General features: G+C 48.2%; 1 protein-coding gene across 3 annotated transcripts in view; it reads right to left on the reverse strand.

Annotated features, from left to right (window-relative positions):
• MLLT6 (MLLT6, PHD finger containing) overlaps positions 1-14,835 on the reverse strand; it is a 51,249-nt gene extending 36,414 nt beyond the window's left edge. Inside the window, exons 1-7 of one of the 3 annotated variants that reach the window (XM_069786439.1) lie at positions 14,707-14,835; positions 11,036-11,115; positions 5,985-6,039; positions 4,281-4,390; positions 3,713-3,816; positions 2,910-3,003; positions 1,555-1,659 (exon numbers count right to left, since the gene is read on the reverse strand). In XM_069786439.1, coding sequence (XP_069642540.1) covers positions 1,555-1,659; positions 2,910-3,003; positions 3,713-3,816; positions 4,281-4,390; positions 5,985-6,039; positions 11,036-11,115; positions 14,707-14,815 — 657 coding nt within the window. In that variant the 5' untranslated portion in view covers positions 14,816-14,835. Of the gene's footprint in view, positions 1-1,554; positions 1,663-2,909; positions 3,004-3,712; positions 3,817-4,280; positions 4,391-5,984; positions 6,040-11,035; positions 11,116-13,454; positions 13,912-14,706 lie in introns of those variants that run through there. The other 2 variants (XM_069786438.1, XM_069786441.1) reach the window with 2 other exon arrangements.
• Positions 14,836-15,207: the final 372 nt, after the last annotated feature.

A 15,207-nucleotide genomic window follows, 5' to 3' on the forward strand; every position in this document is an offset into this window, starting at 1 on the left:
AGTATTAACTGATGGCCGTACTGCTTTTGAAAGCCTGGATGCCCTTGTGCCCTGGAGACTGGGCTGAGATCCATCAGACTTAGGCCACATAACCCACTGGAGTGTCATCGGGCTGTTTCTGGATGTGGGTCACTATCATTACCATTCAAAATTGCTCGTGCATCATGAGGATGCCTACTGCAACAAGATAAAAACAAACAAACAAAGAGGTAAACAGCCAGACACCTATGGCAAGACTTAAAAGACTCATGCTGCAATTTGCAGGGGTATCACCAATTGTGTTTATACAACAAGGTAAATTTGGCTTTTGATATAGTGGAATATATCCAGAGGTTGCTTAATAGAGTTAATTCTGGATTTCTGCTAACAAAAACAAGGATATGGTCCATATACTATTAAAAACTATCTGATCATACTGACAGTATCCCTGTAAAAGTTATTTCTTCTTCAGATCCTACTCCACTGCTTTGGACAGATGGGGTACAAAGGCGGGTGGCAGTACTATGTTGTGGATTCTTTATATTGCAAAAGCTGTATCAAGAGGTAGGGAAGATTTCTTATTCTGCTGCCACTTGCCTCAGAACCTGAATCCTCCAAAACACGTGTGTCCTGCCTTTAAGGGCTATTTATTGTTTTAAATAACAAATACCTCACAAGCCTCCGGCCTCCTCATTTCTTTTGGTACAGACCCTTCCACACTGGAACCTGGACCCCTGTCAGAACCCAGGAGTCTGCTGGGATTCTGCCTTACACGTTCACTGCTGCTTTTCCTTGAAATATGAGCATTTGTCATGTGAGTCAGTTGGTTAATTATGAACCTTGGTGTGCTGTTAACATGTCCTGTAACACTGCAGCTGTTTTGATGAGTACATCTTAACCAGCAGAGTTAGATAACTACAGTACCAGTCAGATCCAGCACGCAATGTTCTTTGAAATAATTGTTTAACAAAAATAAACTATTTTCACAGGTAGACTTGAAGCAGGTGGAACCCCTGTGGCTCGTTAATCTGACTAACAAAGTACTACCTAGTTTATACTAATTATTGTTCTTGCCTACAATTAACCTGCTGGCCACAATGCTGATTACTAATCAGTATCTTTTTGTCCTTTAAAACTTGTGGGATCTGAGGACAATGACCTCCAGTTTATATTCTTGAGCTTCTCATTTAAAACCACAGCCAAACTACTGCCACACAGATCAACTCAGTAGCTGCAAACCATAGCACAATGTCATCCTCAGAGTGGACTTGCCACAAGACAGAAAAGGGAAAGTTGCACGTTTCATAGGCATGTTCCATCAGGACCCCTCTGGCATAATCTGAACATGCAAACTTGGCCTCACATTCCCCATGGCTGTGCTGCTCTATTTGCATACACATTTCTAGAGGCCTGTTTAAAAACGCAGCCACTCTTCAGATCTCTGACTGTGAAACTCTTTGCAGAGTCAGGGCTCACCTGAGGAGCCATCGGTGCTCTCTGCACGGTCTTCCCCCTCTCACCTCCATTCCACATGACTGTGCCTCTCTGGATTGACAAACTCTGTGCAGATCTTACCTTCTTTGGCCTTTCGTGGTGGGATACATGCTTCTCTTGAGCAGGGGATGTGGATCGACTCCTTCTTCCAGCAATGAAGGAGCTACCTCCAGAGTGACGTGAGGTCTTCTGAGGTAAGTGGGGAAGGGGAGAGGAGTTGGAGAACAGGAGAAAAAGAAAAAGAGAGAGAGAGAGGAAACAGTGTTATAGAGTCCAGCTTTCACTGTTACAGCGAGCAAAGTTACAGTAAATGGCTTGTCTACCACATGCAGGACCAAACTCTTTTTTGTACTAGATGCCCAGCCTGGTTCCTAATGTGGGGACCACAGCAGATACCATACTAGGGGGCTTACAAACAGCATGTAGATCTAACTCCCCAAATCCTTTGTTCTTGGTGGCCCATGGACACTGACACTTGTACAAGAAAGGCACAGCTGCTAAGAGACCATTCTGTAAACAACCAGATAAATTGTAGCAGCAATGTTGCTTAGACAAGCCAGTCCTCCTGAACAGCAGCGTCTAGCGTCAGTTTTGAGCGGAGCATGGGGGGGTGTGTGGAAGGAAGCCCTGTTCTCAGACTCCAGGCACTAGCAGAAGTCCTGCTATCTGTCTCAGCATCAGTAAACTTGATACAGAGCTACACTTGTGTCAGATACTGAGGGTACCTGAAGGGCAGGGAAGGTGTCCCCCAGTTTGACTTTGAGGGGAAGCTCAAGACATCAGTCACTGTATGTGACAGCACTGATAAGCAGGAAGAAAAGTGGGAAAAGCCAGCAACAAAGGAGCCACTGAGACATAAAGCTGTAGTGAGAGGATCAGTTTCCTTTTTGCTGGAGGGAGGAGAGCAGGTGTCTACTAATTATGCAGAACAGGAAAAGGGTTCCTCTTTTTCCTCTCAGTACTGTAATTAATAGGGGAAATCCTTTGCCCCAAATACCCCTCAAACAGTGAATGACTCTGTGTCTCTTCTGGGCTGTCTCTGTCCTCAGGCAGAAAGTTCTGGCTGTTCCGTGTTACCCTCCTGCCCAGGGTGCCTAAGCCATACCCCTAATTCTCTGGAGCAACAAAGATCATGGCTGCTCTCCTTTCTTGGGACTTACCTTTCAGCCATACAGAGTGGGTCAGGGAAGCCAAAACAGATGGGAAGAATTCAACCCCTAATTTTGAAAATGGGTTTAAAGCTGCTATAGAAATGCAAAATATAAATTAATCTTTATTCCTAAGTGACTCTGAATGGCTGAAAAGGGAAGCAGGCTACAGGCCTTGTTTATGTGTTCTTGGTGTTTCTTACTGCTCTGAGCACAGACACAATCTAGGATGAATACAAGCGTTTTATGTGACAAAAAACCCTCCATTGCAGGGATGAAGAAACTCACCATTTTATTGAAGTGGTACTTGCAGTAGCCACAATATTTGACATTGTCGACTTCTAGGACTTCCTCTTCACATAAGAGGCCAGCCATCTGGGCACTGAAATACATGCAATTAGGAGGAGGATAAAGCAAACTGTACAGCCAGACCACATATCCCATCAAAGGGCAAAGAATAGTTCAGAATACCCAGGCAGGGTCTTGAAGTTTCCTGTTCTGCTCATAAATAGTATGCAAGGAGGGGAAAAAAGTTCAGATTATTTTTAATTCATATTCAGATCTTCAAAATTGTCAGTACTTTTCTAGCAGATTGTTTTGCAATTTTTGTTTTTCTTAAGGGAGGCTGGGAGACCAGTAACAATTCCAGCGAAAGACATATCATGAGCAAGGATCCATGTAAAGCTGGGAATCTCCCCGTTCTGCTGACAGGCAATGTTGTTTTCAGGCTGCAAGGGTAGGTGAGGATATCAGCCCTTAAAATCACATCATCTAGATGATACTCTTGCATGTGCTCTGCTGGAGAAGGAACATTCCTGGGTTGTGACTCACCTCTTCTCTTCTTGGATTCCACATAGTCTTAGGGAAATCCCCAGCCTTCGTTCTCAGCAGGGAAGGCTCACTGCTGAAACCTCAGCCTTCCTGGGGAAGTTCCCCTCACAAACTCAGCAAGGATGAGATACTCCTTGCACAAAATAAACCCAGGGTGATTAGCCCAACTCCCCACACAACCCATCTAGTGCGGCCTCAAAGCCACAACAGCAAAACCAATAGCTGGGGCTATTCTTGGGGTGATGCTGTGGGGAACTCACCAGGTGACATGGAAAGCTTGCCGGCAGCCATGTCGGTTACAGGCCATGCATGCTCCAGAGGCTGCTTTGCTCTCCCTGCCCTGCTCTTCACAGATGTAGCAGGTCTGCAAAATAAAGGAAAAGTGCTCACTCAAAGAAGCAGACAAAATGTCTGCTTCACTCTCACTGTTCACCAGGAGACAAAGCCTTCAAGAACTCATAACTCTGTGGCTAGTTATCTCCCTCCTATGACAACGGCTCTGAGTTATTTCTCAGTGGCATGCACAAAACTCATGCATCTTCTTTTTCTCCCCAAATAACAACTGTGTCAGATCAAAATGTGGAGTAACCAACATGCAACTCCCAAGGTGGAGATTGCTCAAGTTGCAGGGAGTTGGGCAAGAGAAAAACAGAGGACCAAAAAGGTATTTACAAGAACAGGGATTTACTTTGTAAGTTATTTTAAAAGGAATCTGAGTACCTGGTAATTCAAATAAATTGGATGGGAGATGTGGTAGGATAAGATGACCCCAAAAAGCCAAGATGGGGTAGGTACACTTGGGGCAGCAGGAGAAAGAGATGGCCTTACCTTGTTGAAGCGGTCATGGGGTACATACTGCAGGACAATTGGCTCCATGGTGAGCACGTTGGCAAACTGCACCTCTGGGATGTACAAAGCACAGACGACATGGGCCCACCCTGGGGAAGCAAACAAGACAGAGAGCGGAGATTAACATGGGACAACGCAGAAGAGTCTTAAACTCAGACAGGGCTGCAGACAAGCATGGGAGGGAGAGAACGAAGAGAGTGTAGGAAGGGAGCCAACTTAAGTTAGATGTTAGATTTGAAATACTGCTTGTTCTAACTTGGTTAGGAATCAAATCCTTTGTGGGTGAAAGATAGACGGATACCACCTCCAGATTAAATAAGAAAGCAGAGATTTCTTTGGGAAAAGAAATGTGCAACGCTCATTGTTCTTAAAAGCACCCCCTCAGGACTTGAGACCCGGAGCTGAAGACCTAACCAAACCCAGGAAAAGCATCCAAGCAATAAATGATGCTGATGGGAGAGGTTTGATGTGTAGTCCCATGCCACTGTAAACAAAGCTCTCTTTATTGGCTGTTATCAACGGCTAAAGAAGGCTCTTTTTCAGCAAGCCAAGTTAGATCAGAATCTAAATCCACCAAGACACTCCCCAAATCAGATGTGTAAGTTGAAATTCCATCTGGTCAGTAGAGAACTGAGAAACTTTGAAGGTCAGGAGCCTTAGGGGGCTGATCCATACCAGTATGGCTACTGCACTGGAAGGATTTAGCTAGAATTAGGATGGATTCACCTGGGCAGGTGGAACCAAACTTCATGATTACAGAATCATACAGCACTGTAAGTACTTGGGCTATATAATTCTGTACAGTGACACGGTTGTAACACTTCTTGTGCCTGTCTACACAGACCTGATCAAACCATGCAGTAACATGTTTGGAAGAAGATGCTGTGTTATTATAAACCAATCCCCCAACACAATACTTGTGCTATTGCACTAAGGCTCTTGGCACTTATGACCAGCTCTAGCAGATGCTTCTACAAAATACCCTGGACTTAGCGCTTCTTCTTTAAATATGGGATCTATCAGAATAAAGACCTCCTTGCCTAATTTAACCCTTTGTGTATTAAGGTAAGTGGCAGGTAGGTGCAGAAGCCTTTCTAAAAAATAAGATTTTGAGAAAAATTAAGTTTGATCTATACAGCCAGCAGCATCAATAGCTGCAAGCTCTGACAACTGAAATCAGACTCCACAGTACTTCACAGCACCAGAGGCTGAGAAGCATCAATGATGAGCAGATAAGACCTGCAGAGAAAAACATCTTTACTGCGTCCTGTCCCTGCTCTCAGATGGGTACTCAAGGCTGAGGCTCTCTTAACTTGAGGATCACACTGCTGCTGTGCAAGCGTGCAGCAAATAACACTGCAACTTCCACATTTCTGTAAACAATGCCAGATCGTGCACTGATTCCTGCGAGGTTAAACTCAAGGAACTGCACACTTCAGGGACTGTGCTCTGATGCCAGCCAGAGGGCAGGCAGGTTCCCCCCCAGGGAAAGGTCTTCTCACTGTGGAGGTTTCAAAAAGTGAAGTTTTTGTAAGAAAAAGGTAGTGTTTTCATTCCTCTGGAGCCTCCAACCTTCCCTTTCTGGTGACATAGGCTCAGAAAAGAATTATTTTGCGCCCAGGACAGCTGCCGAGTCCCCAGAAGCTCTGCATGACATACCCGGCTCTGCGCAGAGGTACTCACCTCCGTTGTCGGTCCGTTTCAGGGCTCCATCTTTGTGGGGACACAGTTCACATCTCTTGAAATTAAGCAGAAACAACAAGTTTAATCTAACTCCCAGGGGCGTGGGGCCAGAAAAGAGATGATTCACTTACAACATGGTTATGAAAGATGGGGCTGCTTTCAAAGAGAGGAAGTGGAAGAAGGGCTGAGGGCGGTTTGGGTGCAAAAAGATACTCTGACACAGCTCAATATCGTCCTGTCTGACGGGGACGCGTTTAAAGCCTCAGTCCAAGAGCCACAGGGCTACAAGCGAACCTTGACTTTCACGGGGCTTTTAAAAAAAAAAGTTTTAGACTTTGTGGTTGGGGAGTAAAACTGAAAACCATGACTCAGAGAGCAAAAGGCAAATAAAAAGAAGCCATTATCTATCTTGGTCTCTTTCCTTCCTTCCTTCTCTCGTGACATTTTTTCCACTCTCATGAGAGGCGGGTGAGGCTGTCGTGACATTTTTGCTGGCAGGGTGTGGGGGGCCGTGGCGAGCCTGGCCCCAATAGCTGGGACTGGCAAGTGGGCACCCTGCTTTCCCCCAAACCCAGCCTTGGGGGTGGCTGAGGTGTAATGGAGAAGGCACGAGGGGAACGTCAGCACCAGAGAGTCCCTGCCGCCCGGGAGGGTGGAGGAAGCTCCCTCAGGCGCCATCATGCCGGGCGGGAGGCCGCAGGCCCAGCACCGTGGTGGGCTGTGAGGGATGGAAGCGACCCTGCGCCCCTTTCCAGGCCCAGCCACTAATGGCTGCTTTTGGGGAAAACCGTGAGGGGGAGACACGCTGTGTCCTCCACCGGGGACCAGCAGCCGCAAGGTGATCGGAGATGAGCTCCCCTCACGCCAGGTCCCCCGGGGCAGGGAGGCCTCCGAGGCCAGCGGCGGCCCCAAACCTGCTGAAGGGTCTCCCCTCACGGCCAGGGCGGGAACGCGCCTCACCTCCCCACCACACACACCCGGCGAGCGGACGGGGAGAGTCCGGCCAGGCGGGACGGCAAGAGCCGGGGAAACCCAGCGCCACGGCCCTCAGCGCCATTCCTCGCCTCACAGCGGACAGCGAGGCCTCGCGCTTGTTTTTCCCGCCTCGCTAACTTCAGCCCTGCCTGGCCATCGTCGGCCGATCGCCTCGTAGCCATAACGCCCTTCTGAAGCGTTGGTGGAAGGTGGGGTGGTTTCGGGGCGCGTTGCCACACATGGGGGAACACGCTCCCAGCCCCGAGGGCTTCTCCTGGGTTGAGCCGCCCGAAAACGGTTGCTGTCTTCTCATGGCATCACTCAGGGAAAAATTTCTATGTGCTTTTTGTTTTTTTTGACTTTAAAAAAGGCCCGAAAACCTGCGAGGCGCAAAACTTTTCCTGCCCCAGTAGAAATGTCCGATTTGTTAAAACAAACAAAACAAAACAAAAAAACCCCCTGCTTTTCTGTGAAAAATGTCCCTCGTCAGAAAGTTTTGAAATGAGGTGCCCGGTGTCAAAGCGAGACGGTGGGCTGAGCCGCTACAAGCGTGTGGGACCTGGTGCTCTCGCCTGCCCGTGCTTTGCCGTGATTGCTCGGCTCTGGCAAGCGTAACGGGGCAGGTGCTCCATGCCACGAAAAACACCAATATATTGAGCAATAACTGGCCGTGAGCAAAAGCCTCTGCCACTAAGTAGTCCCTGAGGACCTTCCACAAAGGTGGTTTTCCTCAAGCAAGATTTCCTCTGCTGAAATTTTACCTCCTGGACAGATGGGCACAATAAATAGGATTGCAATGCAATGGGCGGCAGAGAGGCTCAGCCCGATCCTCAGAACACTTTTGTGGGAGTTAAGCGTGCGGCGCTGTCAAACAGGCACCTTTGGCAAGCACGAAATCCCCGTGATAACATATAAATAAGAGATGAGGGGACAAAGACCAGTGCTGTCGTCAGCAGCCCATCTCGCTGTCCCTGCAACTTAGTTTGAAATATGGATGGATGACCACAGGAGGTGTTTCTCACTGCTCCTGGTTAGGTCCGGGCTGCCAGAGGGCTGGAGAGCTGCTCTCACAATTACTATGGAAAGCCCGGCAAAGCCAAGACAGAAAAAGAACTGGGTTAACTGAGACACTGTAATAAGAAATTTGCACTTGAAAAGGCCCCTCCGCTCTCCCCTCCACCCCTCAGATCAAAGCGGCTCTCCCACCATGCGATTAGCAAAGCTCTGATTGTAACAAGAGGGGTTAACAGCTCCATCGGCCCCACACAAGACTTTTAATAGCCCTGCCTCGAAATGACAGCTAAAGCCTTCACATGATCCCTCACATGAGTGCCCTCTGGCCATTGCAGCTCACCGGGCTTCCTAGACAATTTGATTACAAAGTGGATGGGCTTTCAGTTGCTTACTGTAAGCATAATAGCATCCACAGCATCCTTTAGGGACCTGAGCATCTGAGGAGGGGTTACGAGCAGGGATTAGTGGTACCTCTTCCTTTTATTCAACCTGAACAGGCCAAGGCAGTCTCCGGGGGTTTTTATTTCAACTCTGGGAAAAGAGCAGAGCTTGGCTGATTTAAACCAGGTTGTAATGGGTAAAGTTAGAGCTCCTGACCCTGGGGGCTTCTAACTCCAGGATCTACCTACCACCAAGCGACTACACCTGCCAACTGAAAGTTAGGGCTCCTGAGCTCTCTTTCCAAAGCTGAAGGGGGGATGGAGTCCATCTCTCCAAAGGAGAGACACAGAAATCAGGAGACCTATGTTTTAAAACACTTGTGAAGAAGTGCAATATTGTCCACACCTCTGTATCTCATTTTCAAAGCAAAAGCATCAATATTTAGTCAATAAATATGGACAAAGCTTGTAAACTGCTTTAAGATTCTTCTGTGAAGGCAGATGTGGAAAGAAAAACATCATTGTTTTTCAGAGGAATTTACCACGCAGTCATTATGAAAGAAATATGAATATCAATTCATCCTGCTGCTGCTGCCAGTGTATTTTGCACTCAAATAGCAGCATCTCTCCTTCAAGATCCTCAAGGCAGTGTCTGCAGGCCAATAACGCCCCTTTTACAGCTGGAGAAAGCCAGGCACAGATAGGTGCCGTGAAACCCCAGGGCAGTGGAAGAGTCATACCCTCCAGCCTCACTGGACCACGGAGCCCAAATTCAAAGTGTTTTAGTAACAGAGCCATGCACAGATCTCATAAGACCTGACTCATTTCCCTTACTCTGATCATGCTGTTCTCTACATCAAAGAACTAGATTCTTTTTAAGTATTTACCCATCTGCGTGTCTGTTGCTATGACTGCTGGTGTTTAACTGAAAAGGTGAGGGATTTAGATAGGAAATCATCCCCAGCTCTGCTTAGGAAGGAAGATTATCACTGTTCAGTTATTATAGTAGCAGGGCTGAATGCCATAGGACTGAATGGCATGACTGAAGCCCACCACGCATTGTCTAACAGATTTCACTGAGGGCGAGTTAAATAAGGAGCCACCTGCAGGGGTATTGTTTTCTTGATACCTCAGAGGCAGTCTGAAGTGTGTAATGTGCAAGTGAAAAGTTACAGTCCTTGCAATGAGCACAGGTGAGGAGGACTTGTGTGTACATGTATTACTACAGCTTACATTGAATTGTAGCTAACACTGAAGAGCTTCTCTCTGCCTGCACGGTTGGGAGAGCCGGGGAAAGGAGGCCCATGAAATCCAAATTCCTTTCTTTGCTACGAAACTATCTGCAGGATGTAAAACCACTCAAAGACACATTTGATCTTCTTTACTGCAGCACACATAAAAGCAGCATCTTACAATGGGAAAAGAGCTCAGGTCTGAAAGTCTGGTCTTGTTTACACTCCCACTTCAATGAGGAATGAGTTAATGCAATGTAGAAAGCATGGTACAGATACCTAATTCCCCCATTCGCTCATCTTTGCCAAGTTCTTGCCCATCTGTGAAACAGATTAAACTTTTGTACTGCAGCAAGCAGAGAGCCCAGCTGAGATGAAGCACGCTATTTGCTCAGGCCTGCACAGATACGCACATTCAGAGGTCACCTACATCAGTTTCGCTAGGTGTGTACTTTAGAAAAGATTTAGCTAAACCAGTTCCGAAGGCAGTGCAGGCATTAATAAATGTTGTTTGTGCTGACTGAGGCCTTCTGTACTTAAGGAACACCGAAGTTTAATTTAAATCCATCTTTAAGGAAGCGAAGGGAGGAAGCTATCCCAGATTTACTGTATGGCAAAAGCAGCATCTCTGGCATAACCAACATGTTAAAGATCTACACCCCAGTACCTCAGTAGCTGGTTGGCGCAGCCGTATCTGATAAGGGCTCGCATGGGAAGTTATTGCAGAGTAGCTGTTGTGCTATAAACGCGCAGCCTAGTCTACTGCACAAATAACTTCGCCACATAGACAGACCTAAGAGGCAGTCCTGGCCTGATTGTTTCCACTTTCCTGCCTCACCGGGAAATGCCAGAATTAATTAAGAACATTTGTAAAGTGTTCTATACTGCTAAATTGCTACTTAGACAGAAACTAAACCCTGATCCAGCTTCCTGTCATTTTCTCTGCTGTTTTACAAACTCTGAAGACTTTATGCAGGAGACTGTTGCTGCGAGATATGAATGCAAATCCGTCCTGTCAGTCAGTATGATAACTATATGACAGTATAGCAGCATCTCAAGTGATGCCAACTTCCCTCCACTCCAAAACTTCCTGAGGAGCTGAACAGAAAAAACAGCAGGGAAACCACCTTTTAGAAGAATGCCATTATTTTTTTAAAAGATTGAGGTCTCCAGACTCAAAAATTTTGTGACTGATAACTTGCTTAAAAGCACCTCTGGCAGCATCTTCATCAAAATGGCTAATAGCATTGTATAAAATTGCTTGATACAATTATTCCTATTGTACAAACAAGATATAGCAGGTTACAGGCAGAGCTGGGATTACAATCACAGTAGTGCTGAAATGCCAGGCTCTATCACTTTTGCCAGGGGACCACGCTGGTTCCAGCAGAGACATGAAGGGCATCGAATGAACCTATTTAGCGTAAGTACAAGCGTGCTTCGTACTCACCACCCTGGCGGCTCTCTCTTGAGATTCACATTTCCGACAGAACCAGGGTCCGGTAGGAACCTGGACAATTCCATAGCAAGCTGGAAGAAAAGCAAAGAGAGTTCATTAGACCATCTGTAAATCAACTGTTTAATTTCTCAGGTGTACATAAAAGTTTGCCAGAGCTGTTATCAGTCAGATATGGGTGACAAAACCAAAAATTACAACTACGCAGCATTTTATTCCTCTTTCTAGTTTCCATAGCCAGCAACAGCAGATTGCCTTTTGCAACGGGTCCAGTGTTATACATTTATTCCAGTTTTCAAATAAGCTCATGCCCAGTATCAAAAATTCTTGTGAAAATGTGGCTTAAGTGGGAATCGAGTGCTTCATAAACTGTGTCTAATTCTGGTCTAGCAAACACAAATGGAACAATTTCTTACCCCTTAACTTTTCAAGTGTCACTAGTGATCTAAATATAAAATTATGAAATGGATGGCTATGAAGCACCTTAACCATAATTAGGACTAAGAGAAAATCTCAGCATCATGAAGGAAACCATCACAGTGAGAATTCAGACAGACACCAAGCAAAACTCCCATTTCTTCTGCACACCCTCAAGTCTGTAAGTCACACCCAGCAGCAGCCTTTTGCAGCATGCTTCCAAGATCACTGAATTCAGGCTTTTTAGGACTACTCCTGGGAACAGGTTCTGTGTCAATGCAAATTTCCAGCTGATAACCCGACAAAGGTGCTGCTTTTGCAAAGCTATACCACACGTCCCTCTTGCTTTCTACATCACTTGATGCTCTCAGGGTCTCCCTCTGCAAGCTGCAGCTCCCAGTTCTCTAAAATTAGCTCCCTTCTCTGACGGGGCAATGTGGCTTGAAGACTGTTCACCTTCTTCGGCCATCCTCACCATCTAACCATCCCAGGATGGTCTTTGTGAGTCCCAAAGGAAGCGTTTCTGACCCTGAAAGGGCTCTTAGCCACCACGCAGGTGGGTTTAAAGCAACAGAGGCTGGTAAAGATAGTGGTAAGAAGTAAGGCTATGCATCTCAGACGAGGGTATTGAAGTCTCCTAGGGAAGAACAAATTATATCTTCCTTATTCCACCTTCAAATGCAAACTGGCGGTTGGAATGGAATCCCAGTCACTTGAGACGTTTGAAACTAGGTTGGACAAAGCATCTGAAAATATCCTGCTGGAAGCAATCCTGTGATGTTCCCTGGGGGATGGACCAGACACGACCCGCAATAGGTTCTCTCCATCTCTCTAATGTCTATTATTCCACATCAGCCAGGAAAACGAATGCAATTGTAGAGTTAAACCAAAAGAGCTGACTGCAAGATGAGCCAAGGCGTACACATAAGCAAATAGAAACTACATGAAAGCAATGACAGAGGAGCCTGCCTTGGGTCCATCTTTAGCAGTGGGCTTAGGGCCAAAAGCAAGCACTCAGCTGGAGCCAGTGCAAGCTTCTGTGCCCACTGCTTCAAAAAGGAAGAAAACAAGGAAGAAAACAAGGAAAAATGCGGAACATAAGTAAGGCAGAGTTGAAAATATGGTTTGTAAATGTTCTTAACTATCTTATTAGAGTCTTAATTTGCAATCAGATGTTTTTGTTAACATTTTGAATTTTTTACTGGAAGGGTAAGATTTCTAACCATCGTCACAGGAATGGTACTGATATTTTTAAGAATCAGCCCTAATGTGTAGCTACAATGTACCTTTTAAAAAAAATACAGGGTTCTCTATTTAACTGTACAATCATTTCAAAAGGTAACTTTGGGTTTGTGGATATTCAAGCAGTACAAAGAGATACCAAACCCAGTGTGTGATTGCATGGAATGAGACTAGATGACCCAGATGATCCTCTACAGTGGTTTGTTTCTATTTAAGAAATAAAAGCCTACCAAAACACTACACTACTGCTAGGTTTATAAGCAGGCTTTAAAAAGAGGGTTGAAGAACATCCACTACACACTGCTACACTCCTTACGAATTACTATATCCTGAAGGACTCTTACAAGACCTAAACAGACAGTTGTGTTTCCAAACACACAAGCGGTGCCCTCTCTCAGACTTTTCTAACATGCTCCAACTCTACCAAAACAATGCTACGCGCCCGCTTCCCCGCCGCTGCAGCAAACACATCCAGTCTCTGAACCTGCGCGGGCCTAGAAACAGGCACCCTAAAAGAATAAAAGCATTGTACGTTTGAAACTGTTCTCGCACATTTGAAACAACTGTTCTTGCCAGCAAACAAAAGTGTTTAGATTAATCTTGGGAGCGGGCATAAGGATGCCAATGCCCTTTATCTCCCTCCAAAAAAGAGAGCGATGATCTAGCATGGGGTTTGATAAATAACGGGAAGAACGGAACACTTACACCAGCAAAATTCAAACAGAAAGAAGTGTCCCTCCAGAGAGACCCTTACATGCTGCCGGGTCACTCAGCCTGGAGAGGTTGCCTGATGACAGGAGACACCCAAGCATCGCTTCCGAATGAAGAGAAATCCCCCGCAAGTTTTGCTTCCTCCTTTTAACTCCTCTTCAGTCCCTTGGTTGTAAGTGACTTCTTACTAAAGCCGTGAGCGCGGACACACCAAACGCACGAAAAGCTAAAGAAAGCCCAACCTACAGACCCAGAGACCTGCGCCTGACAGGCGGGCAGAGGCAGAGCAGGACACATTTGCAGCTGGAGACAGGAGCGTGCATCAAGACACCGAGGGAGAGATTGTACAGGAAGAGGCTGGAGATGTGCTGGTAGATGGATAGGATAATAATAGATGGAAAAACAGACATGCCAGATGAGACCAGAAACCTTCGTGTTATTCAAAACAAACCAACCAGGATAATCACCGTGCCTTTCTGCTGGATTAGAACGAAAGTAAATAAATATTTTTTTTTAATTTTTTTTTTTTTTTGGTGTGTGTTCGGAGACCCGAGGACAAACTTTCCACTCCGATACCGTGTGTTAGGGGCGTGCTCCAAGTCATTTAAAATGCAAATAGCCCATATCCCGGGGGGTGGGGGGGGAGGAGGAGGAGGAGGAGAAGGGCTGCCTTCCTCCCTGCCCTTGGAGAAGGCAGCTCCGGGCCCCGCGGCCGCCCCCGGGGGGGGTTACCCGGGGCCATGTGCGGCAGCGGGCCGAACCGAGGGCACCGGACCCCCCCGGGAGGGGGGGCTGCGGTTCTTCCCGACCCGGCGCTGCCCTCCTCCCGGCCCGGGGCTCGCCAGCCCGCCCTTCCCGGGGAGGGGGAGACCCGGCTCCGCCGCCCCCCCCCCGCCCCCGCCGAAGGAAGCGGCCGGCCCTCGGTAACGAGCACCCCCCGAGCACCGAGAGCTTCGTGCCCCCACCCCGGGGGGGGGCTAATAGCCAACTCCGCTCCCCTCCTCGCCCCCGGCACACCGCGCTTCCCCCCCCCCAACCCCCACCCGGCTCCTCCGCCGAGCCAGGCCAGCGGCGACACCGTTATTTTGAACAATAGGGATAAAACAAAGCCCCCCCCCTTCAACCCCCCCCCGCCGCCGCCTCCGCACCACCACCCCCACCACCCCCGGCCTCCCCGGGGCGCCCGGGGAAGAAGGAGGAGGAGGAGGAGGAAGAGGAGGAGGAGGCGGCGGCGGCGTCTCCCCCGGCCCCGCTGTGCCCCGGTGCCGGCGGCGGGCCCCCCCCCGCTGCCTTACCTTGGTGCACCGCCACATTGCAGCCGTGCCCGTCGCAGTACACCAGCGGGTTCTCCGCCCAGCCCCGCTCATCAGAACAGACACAGCAGCCTCCCACCATCTCCTTCATACTTCCATGAGGGTTTCCTTCCCCCCCCCCCCCCCCCCCGCCTCCCTCTACGCACACACTCCTCCCTCCTCCTCCTCCTCCTCCTCCTCTTCTCCTCCTCCTCCTCCGCGCTCCCCCCTCCCCGCTCGCAGCCTGCCTTTCACACGGCCGCCCCGCCGAGGGAGCGGGGTGTCCGACCCCCCGGGTGGCGGCAGCGCGGAGCCGGGCGGTGCTCGGGGGGGGACCCGGGGGCGGCGAGCCCCCGCCCCGCACGCTCGCCCCGCGCCCATGCACACGCACGGGGACACACACACACACACACAACCCCCCCCCTCAGCCTCCCGCCTATACAATCATGGCAGCGCCGCCCGCATGCTCCGGTAAAATTTGAGGTTCAGGGATTGCAGGCTGGC

The sequence above is a fragment of the Haliaeetus albicilla genome, chromosome 7, assembly GCF_947461875.1.
Source record: "Haliaeetus albicilla chromosome 7, bHalAlb1.1, whole genome shotgun sequence".
NCBI classification, from domain to species: domain Eukaryota; kingdom Metazoa; phylum Chordata; class Aves; order Accipitriformes; family Accipitridae; genus Haliaeetus; species Haliaeetus albicilla.